At 57.8% G+C, this 13,724-nt stretch overlaps 7 protein-coding genes across 7 annotated transcripts; 4 read left to right on the top strand and 3 right to left on the bottom strand.

Annotated features, from left to right (window-relative positions):
* Positions 1-103: 103 nt before the first annotated feature.
* On the top strand, positions 104-1,545 carry PHYSODRAFT_468262 (hypothetical protein; the record flags this gene model as incomplete). The annotated part of the gene is made up of 3 exons (XM_009516992.1): positions 104-614; positions 684-845; positions 914-1,545. 3 exons carry the CDS (start codon positions 104-106, stop codon positions 1,543-1,545), a joined length of 1,305 nt encoding a protein of 434 aa, XP_009515287.1.
* A 298-nt stretch (positions 1,546-1,843) lies between these two features.
* Positions 1,844-3,422, top strand: PHYSODRAFT_554330 (hypothetical protein; the record flags this gene model as incomplete). Its single annotated transcript, XM_009516991.1, has 9 exons — positions 1,844-1,940; positions 2,008-2,093; positions 2,159-2,204; positions 2,277-2,316; positions 2,399-2,599; positions 2,669-2,749; positions 2,833-2,913; positions 3,000-3,090; positions 3,165-3,422. 9 exons carry the CDS (start codon positions 1,844-1,846, stop codon positions 3,351-3,353), a joined length of 912 nt encoding a protein of 303 aa, XP_009515286.1. The 3' UTR covers positions 3,354-3,422.
* Positions 3,423-3,570: 148 nt separating this feature from the next.
* Positions 3,571-5,160, bottom strand: PHYSODRAFT_468434 (hypothetical protein; the record flags this gene model as incomplete). The annotated part of the gene is made up of 2 exons (XM_009516990.1): positions 3,571-4,350; positions 4,522-5,160. The coding sequence occupies 2 exons, from the start codon at positions 5,158-5,160 to the stop codon at positions 3,571-3,573; spliced, it is 1,419 nt and encodes a 472-aa protein (XP_009515285.1).
* An 887-nt stretch (positions 5,161-6,047) lies between these two features.
* On the top strand, positions 6,048-7,928 carry PHYSODRAFT_539317 (hypothetical protein; the record flags this gene model as incomplete). Its single annotated transcript, XM_009516989.1, has 8 exons — positions 6,048-6,402; positions 6,472-6,577; positions 6,664-6,955; positions 7,061-7,179; positions 7,248-7,321; positions 7,405-7,483; positions 7,554-7,633; positions 7,712-7,928. 8 exons carry the CDS (start codon positions 6,048-6,050, stop codon positions 7,780-7,782), a joined length of 1,176 nt encoding a protein of 391 aa, XP_009515284.1. The 3' UTR covers positions 7,783-7,928.
* Positions 7,929-8,001: 73 nt separating this feature from the next.
* On the bottom strand, positions 8,002-9,375 carry PHYSODRAFT_473886 (putative SET-domain transcriptional regulator protein, Zn-binding site; the record flags this gene model as incomplete). Its single annotated transcript, XM_009516988.1, has 1 exon — positions 8,002-9,375. The coding sequence occupies one exon, from the start codon at positions 9,373-9,375 to the stop codon at positions 8,002-8,004; it is 1,374 nt and encodes a 457-aa protein (XP_009515283.1).
* Positions 9,376-9,747: 372 nt separating this feature from the next.
* On the top strand, positions 9,748-11,601 carry PHYSODRAFT_467068 (hypothetical protein; the record flags this gene model as incomplete). Its single annotated transcript, XM_009516987.1, has 2 exons — positions 9,748-11,044; positions 11,156-11,601. The coding sequence occupies 2 exons, from the start codon at positions 9,748-9,750 to the stop codon at positions 11,599-11,601; spliced, it is 1,743 nt and encodes a 580-aa protein (XP_009515282.1).
* Positions 11,602-11,697: 96 nt separating this feature from the next.
* Positions 11,698-13,686, bottom strand: PHYSODRAFT_470894 (hypothetical protein; the record flags this gene model as incomplete). Its single annotated transcript, XM_009516986.1, has 2 exons — positions 11,698-13,155; positions 13,210-13,686. 2 exons carry the CDS (start codon positions 13,684-13,686, stop codon positions 11,698-11,700), a joined length of 1,935 nt encoding a protein of 644 aa, XP_009515281.1.
* Positions 13,687-13,724: the final 38 nt, after the last annotated feature.

The following is a 13,724-nucleotide window of genomic DNA, read 5'->3' as shown; positions in this document are numbered from 1 at the left end:
CATGAATGTTAATATGCTTCATACATACATCCAGTCAATAGTCAGTACCCTGCAGACCACCATTTTTCAAGCTGATTATTTTTTCGTGGTCAACAGCAAAACGATGGTCAAGACGGTGGGCGGCGGCCAGCTCGTAGCGGCCTTCGGCGTGGGCGTGGCGGCTGCCATCGCAGCTCAGTACGTGTACCAGGTCGCTCTCAAGCGTCAAGCAGCCAACGCGCGCGTGTCAAAATCCACTGTGGCGGCCCCCCGCGGCACTGCCGCCGCCGCGCAGGAGCTCCTGGAGGAGCAGCTGTCCCGCATCGCCGCCTTCTTCGGACCCGAGGGCTTCGCCAAGGTCAAGGACGCGTTCGTGGTGGTCGTGGGGCTGGGCGGTGTGGGCTCCCACGCTGCGCACATGCTGGCGCGCTCGGGCGTGGGCAAGCTGCGGCTCGTGGACTTCGACAACGTGACGCTGTCGTCGCTGAACCGCCACGCGGTGGCCACGCGCGCCGACGTGGGTCTGTCCAAGGTGGCGGCCATGAAGCGCCACCTGCACGAGATCGTGCCGGACTGCGAGATCGAGGACATGGCCGTCATGTTCGAGGCGGGCAGCGCCGACGAGCTGCTGGAAGGTGAACTAGCGACCTTTACACAAAGGTGGAGAGGTTGAAACATCGACTGACGCAGTGGTGGTGGAACAGGCAACCCGACGTACGTGCTGGACTGCATCGATGACGTCAAGACCAAGTGCGCGCTGCTGGAGAGCGTGACGCGCAAGAACCTCAAGGTCATCACGGCCACGGGGGCGGGCGCCAAGGCCGACCCGACGCGTCTGCAGATCGGGTCGCTCAAGGATGCTGTCCGTACGTGATGTAGAGCAGTTCTTCGTAGTTAAAAAGATGCTGACGATGTTGTTGTTGCCGTTGTGAAGGTGACCCGCTGGCGACCAAGATCCGGTACTTCTTGAAGAAGAAGGGCATCTCGTCGTCGGAGATCACGACCATCTTCTCGAGCGAGAAAAGCGTATGCAAGCTGCTGCCTTTGGGTGCCGAGCAGGCGCAGAACCCCGAGGAGTTCGGCAACGTGGAGAACTTCCGCATCCGCGTGATCCCCGTGCTGGGCACGATGCCTGCGCTCTTCGGCCAGTCGATGGCGGCGTACGTGCTGTGCGACCTGGCTGGCAAGAAGATTAACCCGGAAGCGGTGGCGCGGCTGTCGCGTGACCAGCGCAACAAGCTGTACCAGAAGCTGCAGCAGCGCGAGCACGTGCTGTTCCACGAAGGCCACAAGATTGAGCTGGAGAAGGACGAGATCGAGTTCGTCTACCAGGAAATCTGGCGGGGTCGCAGCTCCGTGAGTGGAGCAAGAAACGGCGGCCACGACCGCCTCTACCTGGCGCGCTGGCGGACGGACCGACCGCTGCACCCGGACAACGTGGTGTACCTTACGACCAAGGAGCTGGCCAAGCTGGACAAGGACGGCGTCGAGGGCTTCGACCCGGAAGTGGTTGCCCGCATCGACGCTCGTCTGGGCCAGTTTGGCAGCTGGGCGGTGCCTCAGTAGAGACAAAAGTACACAACTACAACTTAGAAAGGGCTCGGCCATTTTGTAGGCGATGCTAGAGTGCCACAGGTCGAGCTTGCGTGTATCGCCGCAATAGGTGAATAGACTTGGTCTAAAATGGAGACGGCACGGTAGTACCATTCTGCGACATGAACCGAGTACGTCATTGGTTTGGTTTATCTTGCTTTTTGTATGACTTCAGCCGTCGGGTACCATGCCTGTCCATGCCGCCAAGGGCTCACTTAGCATTCCCCAGGAGCTGCGCACGACGACCACCATCCCCCCTCCTCCTTTAGCTATGGCGACCTCGAAGAAGATCACGCAGAGACTGACCCGCGAGAGCTTCAAGCAGTGGCTCCAGGGCCTCGACGCCTTCCTCTTCGACTGCGATGGAGGTGCGCTGCTTGTGTGAGCTCAACTGGCGCAAATGGAGACTTGGACTAACGGTGCTGATTTATGCAGTGCTGTGGCGTGGAGCCGCCCCGATCGAGGGCGCTGCCAACATGATCAGCCTCCTGCGCTCGCTCAACAAGCGCGTGGTGTTTGTGGTGAGCTGGAGCTGTTGAGCCTATGGATCATGTGGGGAAGGAGACTGATGATACTCTGCGTGTAGACCAACAACGCCACCAACAGCCGTGCCACCTACGTCAAGAAGCTTGGTACGTTGCTGCCGTTTCTACCTTGACTCAGGTCGCAGTGGCTTATTTAGAGTGTTGTTTGGTGTGCTCTAGCTTCGCAGGGCATCACCGCTGTTGAGGCCGACATCGTCACGTACGTTGTGTGCACTGAGTTCATACAAGGTTTTGGATAGCAATCAGCTGATGGTATGTTTGTTTACCGTGTTGCTTTGCAGCTCGGCGTGGGCGACCGTGCAGTACATGAAGCAACACAAGATCGAGGGCAAGGTCTACATGGTGGGCGAGGCCGGTCTCCAGACGGAGCTGGAGCTGGAGGGCTACCAGGTCAGCGGCATGGAGCACAGCGACATCAAGGGCCTGCCGCACGTGCCGGAAATCGACATGGAGACCAATGCGGTTGTCTGCGGCCTGGACCGGTATGGTAGCAGGAGTAGGCAATGCTTTCTCTAGTGCGTTTGCGCTCATTGCCTTATTCTTTTCTGCAGGTACTTCTCGTACTACAAGATGGCCTACGCCACGGCCTGCGTCCGTCAGATCCCGGGCTGCCACTTCATTGGCACCAACCCGTGAGTGACTCCCTTTGGTTGAAGCGCTATTCTCCGTGGATTTCTCATTTCTAACTTGCTGATGTATGCTCGGTATCCTCCAGTGACCAGACGTTCCCGACGGACGGTGCTATCATCCCTGGTGGTGGCTCCCTTGTGCACATGCTGGAGTGCGCCATCGGCCAGTACGTGTCAATCTCTCTGTTTCGTGTGAAGTGATGCCTATTGAAGCGCTCGTGCTAATTTCTGTACCATTCTTTGTTGCCTGTAGCCCCCCTGAGGCCGTGTGTGGCAAGCCTTCGCAGGACCTGCTGCAGACTATTCTTGCCACGTACAACCTGGACCCCTCACGCACGTGCATGGTACGAACGAACTCGACAACTAAACAAGTTGTAGAAAACTTCGACTGACTGGAATTTGTTGGTACTGTACTCAGGTTGGTGACCGCCTCTCCACGGACATCGAGTTCGGCAACGCCGGTGGCCTGAACACGTTGCTGGTGCTGACTGGAGTCACGCACGGGTCGGAGCTGGGCAGCATCGAAAACGTTCACCACGTGCCTGACCACTACATTGACTCGGTTGATGTTATCAACCAGCTCCACGCCGAGACGCTCGAGAACTAAAGTGGCCGCTCACGTGATGTGATGAGCTCGCGCGATCAGTTCGATTAGCGTAGGATAGGAGTTTGATCATTGTTTTACCGTCTTCGAATGGGCACCTCACTCCAATGTAATAGACGCAATCAGATCACTGTGAATGTTCGGACTGCAATTCTGAGGTTCATTGACCGGCAACATCGCGCCACGGTTAGTATCTTACACTATGAACACCTACAGCAAGCTACACTGACGGCGAAACATCTCCCCGAGTCTTTGTTTTCAGCCGAGGAATTGCGCTACTATTGCCACTGTTCACGAAGGCGTCGAACATGGAAAACCCTCCACCACTTGCACCTGTGCCAGCACCACCTGCAGGAAGGCCGAACCGATTCGCGTTGGTAGTTTTCTTCGGACGAACTGGGGCTGAGTTCATTCGACGTGCTGAGTAATCTTTCGCGGCTGTGCTGCGAGCACTTGCGGCACGGGGGGCAGGCGATGCAGCTCTTGGCTTTACCAGAGCCGAGCCTACCACAGGGAACATGAGAGGTGTCGGGGTTCGCAGAAACCGTGGCATCGGTGATTTCGCAAGTCGCTTCGTGATCTCAAAGAACTGCAGCTTCTTCGTTGGTGTCACATCTTCATCAGCCGCTCCTCGCGGCCGCTTTCGGGACGGAGCACGTAGATTTTCAGGTGAGTCATTGTCGCTAATCAGGCCACTGCTGTTTAAACTGATGTTCAGGTCTCTCTCCTCGACGACCTGCTCACGTTGAGGAGGTACCTCAACGTCTGCGGTATCACTTTGTAGCACCTTCCGGAAATCCGCCCGCTTCGCCGCTAACGTTTTCGCTGCACCCTTGTTCTGCGTTTTCTTCGTTTTCTTGCCTAACATTTTCGGTGTGCTGATATCTTGCATCTTGTTCATCCGCGCGAGCAACTCTGCATTTGCTAGACGCTGCTTGATCGACATGGTTTCGGCTTTACCACCAACTTTCTTCTTTGGCGCCGGTGCTGAAGTGATTTCCTCTTCCTGGTTCGATACAGCTTCAGATACCTGGAGTTTCGCCTTGAACTGCGCACCCTTGGTAGCGTTTGTACTGCTGGCCCCCGTGGCATTTTTCCGGGCACCGTTACTCGCTGTCGTTGCTGGTTTGGCTCTGTTAGCTACAGCGTTCTTCTTAGGTTTGACTGCAACAGCAGTGTTCGCCATAGCCGCCATCAAGTTTATCCCTCCAGTCGATGTGGCAGCGCCAGTTGCGTTTTGTCCCTTCGACAAATCCTTCCGGCGCTTTAAGCGCTTCTTTGGAGTTGGTGTTAATGGTACAGGCATCGGTTCAGGTTCCGAGTCTGCTTGATCACTTTCACCCTCTTCAGCGCCGGCAGCGACCTCCGCAACCTTTGCCTGCCTCTTCGCTTCCGCGTTGGAGAAGTTGAAATCCAGTGGTAGGGCTCCTTTCTTCTTCGCGAACCGCTTCTGAGGAGTCAGCGTCTTCTTCTTGATAGGCGATGGATGCGCCTTCGTCGCGCTCGGAGTTGCAGTCAAAATCAAGCTCGCCACTGACGGTTCATCGTCATTATCAGAGTCACTGCTCTTATCAAGGATATTGAGCAGCCCATCATCCGGCAACTCCGGTGGCGGGCTGTCATATCCACCCACCTCAACCTGGTTCTCCTCTGACTTCGACGCTGCATCATCTTTCGGCTGCGCTGGCGGCAAGACAGTAGGAGTGATTCTCTTTGGAACTGCTGTTTTTGTCTTCTTCGCCTGCTTAGACTCCGACTTGGCCTTCTGCACCTGTGGCTTTGCCTTCCCCTTCACGGCCTTGACGGGCATCTTGGGCTGCTGTGGCTCCTCCTCATCCGTCTGCATGTCGCTCTCTTGCACCTGCTTGGCCTTCTTCTTCGCCTTCTTCTTTTCCTTCTGCTTCTCCAATTCCATCCTCTCCTTCTCTTTCTTTTGCTCCTCAATCTCCAACCTCTCCTTCTCCTTCTTTTGCTTCTCCAACTCGAGCTTTTCCCTCTGACAAGCTGCTTCCTTCTCCCGTTGGCGACGCAGAGACACTTCCTCTGCCTTTGCTTCTGCCTCCTCACGTTCCCGTTCCCGCTGCCGCTGTCGCTCCGCTTGCTCTCGCTCCAGTTTCTCCTTCTCCTGCTTCTCCTGCTCCTGGCGCTTTAGCCGGCGCACCTGGCGCTGGTATCGGCGCTCCTCCAGCTCCATCTCCTCCATCAGCAGGAACTGCTGCCATGTCTTCTGCAGTCGCTGGCGGCGCAGCTCGATGGACTCCCACTATATGTACACAGCACGAGAAGCGATGTGTCAGCTTTGAATCGGGATATCTCACGTTCTAGATGCCAGAGAAACGTACTTCCAAGTTGTACGCCTCCAGAAGGATCTCCTCCGGGTACGGCCCGCCGACGCGGTCCGTTGCGCGCTCTGGAGACTGCATGCGCCCGCGCGTCGCCAGGCCACTCCAAGAGCGCAAGTGTAATCTATCGCTCCCCGCGCTTTTGAAGCGATTCAAAAAAATGTTATTTGCGGCACATTACACACACTCTTAATTCCATGTGGTCCACGCGTAGTTGAAGCTGTGCTTGCAGAGGGAGATCGGAGACACTTCTCCCTCTACAAGTCCATAATCCCTCTTTTTGCCTTCCTCCTCGAAGCAGATCAATCCGCAAAGGGAGTCAGTCGATACAAAGCGCAAGACACACACTAGCATCATGGTAGCGGGGGGCGACGCGAATCTGTTCCAGCTGGCGGACGGCATCTCGTGCCACGCGTGGAACAAGGACCGCTCCAAGCTGGCCATCTGCCCCAACAGCAACGAGATCTGGATCTACTCGGGCTGCCACGCGCCGGACCCGACGCAGTGGCGTCGCGAGGCCGTGCTCTCGGAGCACGACATGCTCGTGAGCGGGCTGGACTGGTCGCCCGTGCACGACCAGCTCGTGTCCTGCTCGCACGACCGCAGCGCCTTCGTGTGGAAGTACGAGGCCGCCTACCGCCAGTGGAAGCCGCTGCTCGTGGTGCTGCGCATCTCGCGCGCCGCGACCAACGTCAAGTGGAGCCCCGACGGTGCGTAGCTAGCGGAGAGAGGGGACTCGCATTGCAATAATTTATTAATTTGTTTTGTATTGGACGCAGGCAACAAGTTCGCGGTGAGCAGCGGCGCCAAGTGCGTGTCCGTGTGCTACTACCAGGCGGCGGAGAACTGGTGGCTCAGTAAGATCATCAAGAAGCACAAGTCCACGTACGTTCATTCGTGCAGCTTCAACTTGGTTGGATCTTTTAAGAGGGAGTGAAGAAGCTGATGGAATTTTATTGTTTTGAATGCAGGGTGACGGACTTGGACTGGCACCCGAACAGCCAGCTCCTCGTGACGGGCAGCACGGATCTCAAGTGCCGCGTGCTCTCAGCGCACATCAGCGGCGTCGATGGGCCGCCCGATGCCGGTCCGTTCGAGGCCATGCCACCTTTCGGTGAGCCGCTGGCTGAGTTCGACAATGCCAGCGCCTGGGTGAACGCTGTCGCGTGGTCCCCCAAGGGCGACCGCCTGGCGTTCGCCGGCCAGGGTTCGTCCATTCACATCGTTCACTTCGGTGCTCCGGGCGAGTACCCGACGATCCAGGTAAGTACTGCTGTTTGGACTAGAATGCGCGATTGGGGCGTGGTTTTTGTATGCTGATGATAATGGGTTGTTTTGCACGTGCATACATGGCATGCATTGATACAGTCTATCCGGTTCTCGCACCTGCCGCTGATGCGCATCATGTTCCTATCGAACTCGGTGATTGTTGGCGTCGGCTACGACTTCAACCCTCTTCTGTTCTCCCAGGACGCCAACAACTTCTGGTAAGGATCTCAATGAATAATTTCATTCTAAAAAAGGTGCTGCGGCTAACGTGAGCGACTCAATCTAGGTCGTTCTCCGAATTTGTGGACAAGAAGCCATCCGAGAGCGCTGTGAAGAGAAACTCGGGCGGCTTCAGCGCTGGTAAGAAAAATGTCACTTTGTGCTGCTGGAGTTGGATTCGTTGCTAAACGATCTTTATGCGCTGTATTTTCTCTACCTCCTAGCCCGAAGCCTGTTCGAGAGTAAGGTGACGCGCGGCCAGTCCTCTGATGCCACTCAACATGATAAGAATATGCTGTGGATGTACGTTGCGATCCATCTACATGTAGATACGATGGCCGTTTTACTGATACGTGTTCTCCGTTCGATGCAGGAAACACGAGAGCAACATCACATGCATTCAACCGTACGCACGCTCCGCCTCCGGAGGCGTCACGGAATTCTCCACTTCGGGTACGATACAATTGAAACTCGTATGGAACTTACATATCTAACATGTGCATCATGCTGCTGCGGTGGTCATACCTTCAGCTCTGGACGGTCGCGTTGTCCTGTGGAAGCTGGGAAGTTTGAACGTCGAAATGAGCAAGCTGCATCTGTAAAAGAAGGTTTGCCGGCACCTCAAAGGCTCAACAACTGAACCCTAGACTCGAGAGCAGCAGTTGAAGGTGACCAATTGCGACACTGCTAAAACGAGCCGATGCTAGAAGGCACTACAAGATGACGAAGCCAGGCATTTCAACCTTTCTGTCGATTGCTGTGTATCCTCCTCTTACCTTCCCACTCGCTTCTTTCGTACTATAACAAGCGCAACGACACCTCTATTCGTACATCCGCTTTAGCCGTCTATACTCTTGGCGATACTGGTTCTCCACCACCGAGGCCTGACGAAAGTCTTTCCACTCCGGAAACTCTGTGAGCAGCACCTTCGGGTCGTACGAGAGCAGCAACTGGATGCCCTGGCTCACGTCATTCAGCGTTCGCGCCAGGTCAATGTGGTCTGCGTTGAGGTACGTTCGCTGCAGCTCGAGCAGCTCATAGCTGCTACGCAGGAACAGGATCGAGTACTCACACACCCGCTCGGTTTTCGCTCGCAGCAACAGGTCGCACGAGTCCGCTACCAGCTTGTGGATGCGCATAAATACCAAGTGGTCGTGGGCCACGATTTCGAGTGCGTCCGACAGAGTCTCAAGCGCTACCGACAGAGCCGCAGCAGCGCTCTCGGGGTTGGTCTTGATAATCTCCTCAGCACCGACCAGCACCTTTTCCAGGTCTTGCATCCCAAGCTTGGAGCCGTCATTATCATCCGCCGCAGACGCCGGCGGCGGCAGCACGCTGTCACCTCGCTTGCAGAGCTCGCAGCTGCACTCGAAGCCGAACTGCTCCCACAGATTCTTCTGGCGGTTCTCACGACTCTGCTCGCGCGGGTACAAGTACGATATCGTGAGCTGTTCGCCCTTGGCGATGGGTCTGGCTACGCGCACCTCCGACACTCCTCCTTCCGCTCCAGCGTCCTCGGGCGTGAACTTGACACAGTTCGGGTTGCAGTCGTGGTTGAACATGGCGTTGTACAGGAAAACTCCGCTGTCGAAGGCGTTGCACTGCATAGCGAACACGTTCTGCAGCACCTGGTCGTGCACCAGCGCCAGCTCGCTGAAGTTCCTGCAGAGCTCGTCCACCTGCGGGCCGTACTTCTCCCTGCCCGCCGCCAACAGCTCCTCGGGCAGTTCGCTCAGCTTCTCCGGGTACAGGTGGCTCATGTGGCCCATGATGTCCGCGTAGTCGGGTCTGGACAGCACCGACTCCATCGTGGCCAGGAAGAACTCCGGGTCCGAAGTGTCCACATCGCTGGGCCAGGGCACATACACCTGCTCCACCAGCACCTGCGTGCCCGGCTGCAGGTCGCGCGTGGCCACGTAGCCTCGCGATCCTCCGACGCCATTGAAGCTGGTGGCCAGGTCGATGGGCCCCACCGCCAGGGGCTTGACGTCGTCCCAAGGCGCGTACAGACTGCGCGAGACTTGCGTCTTCTCGTCCTCCGCCTCCTTCGCGCTGGAAGAAGCCGCAGCGGATGCGGACACGATGTGCACGACCTCGTGCGGCTGCACGACGGGCGCAGCCACCTCCTCGTCGCTGCTGTCGTCGTCGAAGAGCCCGAAGGCCGCCTGCACGGTCGCACTCGGCTTGCCACTCATGAGCGCTGGTGGTTCACTGACGTCGAGGTATCAGCGACACAAGGCGCACACAAATTGTACGCAAAAGACCGCAGCATTTATGCTTGTACTTGATTTTCGTATCCTGAATACAAACGTCAAGTACATATAGCGAGGGAGCCACCACTGGCTTTTGTGGTTCTCAGTCAATCGCAAGTACGCTACTGTAACATGGCCGAGGACTTGAGCGGCATGGCGGACGGCAGCGTCGCCGGCCGCACGCACCCGCGCGCGGCTGCACCGCAGCAGCAGTTCATGGAGGCCTCAGGCCTGCCGCCCTTCTCCTCCTCCTCCTCCTCCGACCAGCAGCAGACGCCCGCCGCCACGCCGTCGGGGCTGCCGGCGGGCCGCCGCATGCGCCTGACGCTCGGCCAGAAGCGCGAGGTGGTGGACCTGGCCGCCAGCAAGAAGTTCACGCACCGCGAGCTGGCCGAGAAGTTCCGCGTGGGGCGCACCACCATCACCAACATCTGCCGGCAGGAGGACCTCATCCGCACGGAGACGGACTCGGCCGACGCCACCAAGAAGAAGCGCAAGACCACCAAGTGCACGTACGACCTGCGCGTGCTGGACGAGTGTCTGCACAAGTGGCGCATGGAGATCAAGGTCTCGAGTCCGGACACCAAGCTCACGGGCACGGTGCTGCAGCACAAGGCCATGGAGCTGGCCTGCAAGATCGTGCAGGAGCCCTACGCGGCGCTGCCCGACAAGGTCAAGCAGGCGCTGCAGAAGTTCACGGGCTCCAACGGCTGGCTGGACGGCTACAGGACGAGGTTTGGCTCCTTCAGCAGCAAGCAGCTGCCGGGCGGAGCTGACCAGAACGTTATCAAGAGCGTGGACGTCCAGACGCGGCTGAGGGAGCTGCACCACAGCTTGAGAGGCGTGGATCTGGAGGACATTTGGACGGGCGGGGAGTTTGCATTGATGTACAAGGCACCGGTACCCGAACCGGTGGGGGCGAATGGTAGTGGAGCTGCAGGCAATGGCAGATACACGGTGTCGCTGTTCGTGAGCGCAGCGGGGGAGAAGTTTGATATGCAAGTGATTGGCACGGATCGCAACCCGCTGCTGCTGGAAGGGGTGGACACCAGGGAGACGTACAACATTCAGTACGGCTACTCGAAGACGGGCTGGCAAGTGGCGCAGACGACTGTGAGCATGCTCAAGTCGCTGAACGCACGCGCTCGAGGGCGCAAACGCACGTTTCGCGTGATTTTGGACTCGGCTGTACCGCACGTCAAGGCTGCCATGATCTTGGACTCGCAGGGAGACCAGCGCACGTTCTTCGTGTACGACCATCTTCAGATCTACTTCCTGCCGCCCAACTTCAAGGCTTCCCGCTTCCACCCGTGTCACCTTGGAGTGATTCAAGCTTTCAAGGCCCGTTATCGCTGCGAGATGCTGGAGACGTTGTTCAGCAATTACCGACAAAGCGTGATAAGCCAGGACCCGCGCGGATTCCACCCACAGCGCCACTTGCACACTCGCAACGTCTTCCATTGGCTATACGTTGCTCTCCACAGTCTCGACAAACATCTCATTCAGACGTGCTGGGTACATAGTGGTCTGTTGCCCACCCAGGCCATCGCCTCGCTCAGTTTACGTGCCATTCTGAGCACCCCCGCTAACCCGTCTCCGAACAATTCCCATGGTAGCGGCAGCGAAAGTGGCACTGGCAATGCGAATGGCAGTGACGTCAACGGAGTAGCATCTCACGAAACGGTAACTGGTGCTGGTCCGGCCGGGCTGACTGGCTTACAAGGCGGTTTGCCGACCGCAGCGCTGTTATACCGAGACTTACAACGGCAGCTGACGAAAATCGCCCAGCACGCCCCCGACTTTCTGCGCTGGATTGGTGTGAGTGACCCGACCAATGCGCAGTCATTTGTGGAGATGGAAGGCAACGCCTCTGTGACCGACCCAGGGATCGATGAGGTGCAGATCATCCGCGGCGTGCTCCAGAAGCATGGATACTTGTCAACAAAGAAGCTCGACGATGATAGTCACGGGGCTGGATCATACGAGACCTTCGATGATGTGGCGGAGGAAATCTGCCCACGACATGATGAGATCTTGGCGTCAGTCGATGTTCTTAAGAAGTACCTGCGTCTATCGAGAGACGCGATACCGAGCCGTGTTGAGGCTGTAGTGCAACTGAACGAGATCAAGAAGGCTATCGATGCTGCCGACGCGTTTCGTAATGTGTGAATGAATGAGTGTGCGATGTCGTTGTATACTGCATGCGTTTGTCATTGTTATCTATCGTACTATGGTAGCGTTTTAGCGTTTATCGTACACGGTGGCCTAGTACACATTACGGATCTTATAGTTCGGAGGAATGGCCGCCATCACGCGACTGTCATCGAGTCGTCGAGTGGTCTGAGCCCTTCGCGGCGACGTCTGTGTGGGTGAAGCTAGTTCAGGCCTCGGTTCGTCGTCCAGCGGCAGGATTCCACGTTCCGCAATGGCCTGTTGCTCAATGCGCCGTTGCCGTCGTGCGTAGGCTACGAGAGTGCGTAAAGCACTGACAAGCCAGTCGCGGTGACTTGAGCTTTGAGTCTCGAGATCTAGCGTGCGTCCTCGAAAGACCACCGAAAACGAGCAAGCCTCCAGAATACGGCTGGATGCATACTTGCGAAACACAGCCGTCTGTCTGCCATCCAGCACTTGCAATACCTCAGCCAAGTCGACGGCTTCACTCAATCCTCCGCGCTTGTGCTGCCACTGCAGTGTTCCACAGCAGTTGCAGTGAAGTCTGGTGGCGTGAGCGCCACCACGTCGCCCATACTTGAGAAGAGGGAAAAACATGTTGATAGCCTGCACCAGATACGAGCGGTGCTTGCCGCCGAATCGGAAAGCCAACTCAACGATCTTCCACCGCGCACCTTCAATGGTCTCCAGCTCTTCGTCCGTGAACAGGTATGTCTTCCGCTTCTTCCGTAAGTGAAGTGTCTCCAGCACGCGTGGACCAAGTCTTGAGAACGCGCTCTTCTTCTGCTTCTTGCCAGGATGAAAGTCTTGTGGAATGAGCGCAGGTCGTACTGCTGGTGGTGTGGGCATCGGCGAGACATCTTGAGGCGGCATGAAACCCTCCAGCCCCAGGTCGTATGCGTTCGGGCATGACCCTGCTCTCCTCCGCGTCGGGGTCTCTCTGGACTTGGGGCGGATTCCGTAAGATTGAGCTAGCGGTTGGCGCATCTGGTCAGAGTCATCCTTCAGCTCGATCACTAACCGCCGCACGCTTGAAGTCAGCTGGTCTTGCGCTGACTGGGCGGCTCGCTCGGCTGCACAGCTCAGAAGGCGGGTGCGTCGTCGCTGCAGCAATCGGTGCTCCGCCGGACTTAGCTCCTGCACCAGTTGCTGCGCGACATGGGCAATCGTCTCTTCTTCCGCGGCGCTGGATCTTTCATCTTCGTCGTTGTTGTCCAGATGGAGCTGCTCGACGTCGTCGATCTGGTTAACATCTTCGTCCTCGTCTTCATCGTCCGAGTCGTCGCCATCTTCCTCGTCTTGGTTCGACACGACAGCCGCCTCCGCCTCGGTCAGCAGACTCGCGCTCTCTATCCGGCTCATCAGCGTGCGCACGCTTGCGGGCATGCTCACGTGGTCAAAGTCCAGCAATGCCTCGTCATCTCCAAACACTCCGCTTCTCCTGCCAGCCCCAACTTGTGCAACCTCCTCCTCCTCAACGTCAATAGTAGCTCGCCGTTCCTCCTCCTCAAGGGTCTCCTGCTCGTTGTTGTCCATTTCTTCCTCCTGCGGCTCTTGGTCTCGTTCCGCCATCATCACCTCCTCCTCCTCCTCCCTCTCCTCCACTTCCTCCTTCTCCTCCTGTTCATCCGGCAGCGGAGGTGCCGGTGCAAAGCCCGCGTGCATGGCAGCAAAGTCCCCGATCTGCGCTTCAAGTTCTCCTCTCCTCGAGATCTCCTCCGGACTCAGAGGGCGAGCCAACGCCGCCGCCACCAGCGTCCGCGTCGGGTAGAACTGGAACCGCTGCGCGCGCACGCCGCTCCCGCTAGCTCTCGGATCCCACATCGTCATGCCCGACTGCGTGGGCGTCCCAGCGATACTGCTGCGTCGCGCGTGGCGCGCGGCCTGCGCCGCCGCCATCGCGTCGTCCTCCTTGTCCTCGTAGCTGCCGCTGCTACTGCTGCTGCTGCCGCGTGCGTCCTCCGGGTTGGCCTGGAACAGGCTGCCGCGCCGCACGATGGCCGAAATCTTGCCGAGCAGCACCACGCTGGACGAGCGCTCGCGCTGGCGGCGGCCGCCCGCCGGAGGTGCCCACGGCTGCATCGCGTCGGCAAATGAGCTGCTGGTAAGTAAATCCGCGC

The sequence above is a fragment of the Phytophthora sojae genome (genome assembly GCF_000149755.1).
Source record: "Phytophthora sojae unplaced genomic scaffold PHYSOscaffold_1, whole genome shotgun sequence".
Taxonomy (NCBI): domain Eukaryota; phylum Oomycota; class Peronosporomycetes; order Peronosporales; family Peronosporaceae; genus Phytophthora; species Phytophthora sojae.
Note: the sequence above shows the minus strand (reverse complement) of the source record. Positions and strands in the feature narration are given on the sequence as shown.